The 851-nt window shown below is 40.5% G+C and overlaps 1 protein-coding gene across 1 annotated transcript; it reads right to left on the bottom strand.

The window, feature by feature from the left end:
- LOC118755919 (chaoptin-like) lies at positions 1-462 on the bottom strand (the record flags this gene model as incomplete). The annotated part of the gene is given in 1 exon segment (XM_036490718.1): positions 1-462. A coding segment is annotated over 1 exon segment (462 nt), but the record flags the coding sequence as incomplete, so codon positions are not given.
- Between the last annotated feature and the right edge of the window lie 389 nt (positions 463-851).

The following is an 851-nucleotide window of genomic DNA, read 5'->3' as shown; positions in this document are numbered from 1 at the left end:
GTATTTTTGAAAAACGCATTGCCAACCATGGGAAAGGATGTATAACATAAACTCATGAATTTCAGACTCTGGCCGAGATACGTAAATGCCATGGCGCTGTTGCTTGTTACCTTCGTATGCGACAAATCGAGATACGTGAGATTATTTAGATTCTTGAAAGTGTCTTTATGTATTTGAACACCATAAACGAGCTGCCACACAGCATTGAGTGTGGGATGTGTTGTCCTATAGTCGATTTCCAATAAATTAGTGAAGGATAAATCAAGATACTCTAGATGGGGTAGCAGTTGAAAGGTGTCAGATGGAATGTCGAGCATTTTATTGTGCGGCATGAAAAGCTTGCGGAGCCCGGTGATGTTCTGGAATACTTCACGTGCAATGAACTCTATGTTGCAGTTGCCGATGTCCAATTCAAGCAAGTAAGGCATCTGCGGAAAGGTAGCCCAAGAAATACCTTCGTCTGTTTGCCCGAATGTGGGAGAAAGACAAAGAAGAAAAATACAGTATTGCTTAAGTTAACGATAGATGAGTTTCTTGTTTAAAAGTGTGTTCGAGTATTAAAAATGTGTGTTGTTCTAATGAATGTAAACTACTGAAGGAAGATGACTTAAAATGAGACCACGTTATGGGACCCACTTTCTCAGTCAGGCTTTAAAGCTCAGTTTCAGTTTTCCCAAAACTGATCATCTTTCTCCACAAGAACTCACAAGGACCGGGTTAGTATCAAAGTCTGACAGTATTACCCGAATAAGAAGACATGTGAAGCGTTTTCCTTTGCTGAGCCTAGGATTAGGGGTATTTTGGATGTCACCTTCTCACGTCGGAAGTGATAAAGACATCAACTGGAAAAG

This window comes from Rhagoletis pomonella, unplaced genomic scaffold (genome assembly GCF_013731165.1).
Source record: "Rhagoletis pomonella isolate Grant_MI unplaced genomic scaffold, Rhpom_1.0 Rhpom_scaffold_07922, whole genome shotgun sequence".
Lineage (NCBI taxonomy): Eukaryota > Metazoa > Arthropoda > Insecta > Diptera > Tephritidae > Rhagoletis > Rhagoletis pomonella.
This window is presented reverse-complemented; position numbering and strand designations above follow the sequence as displayed.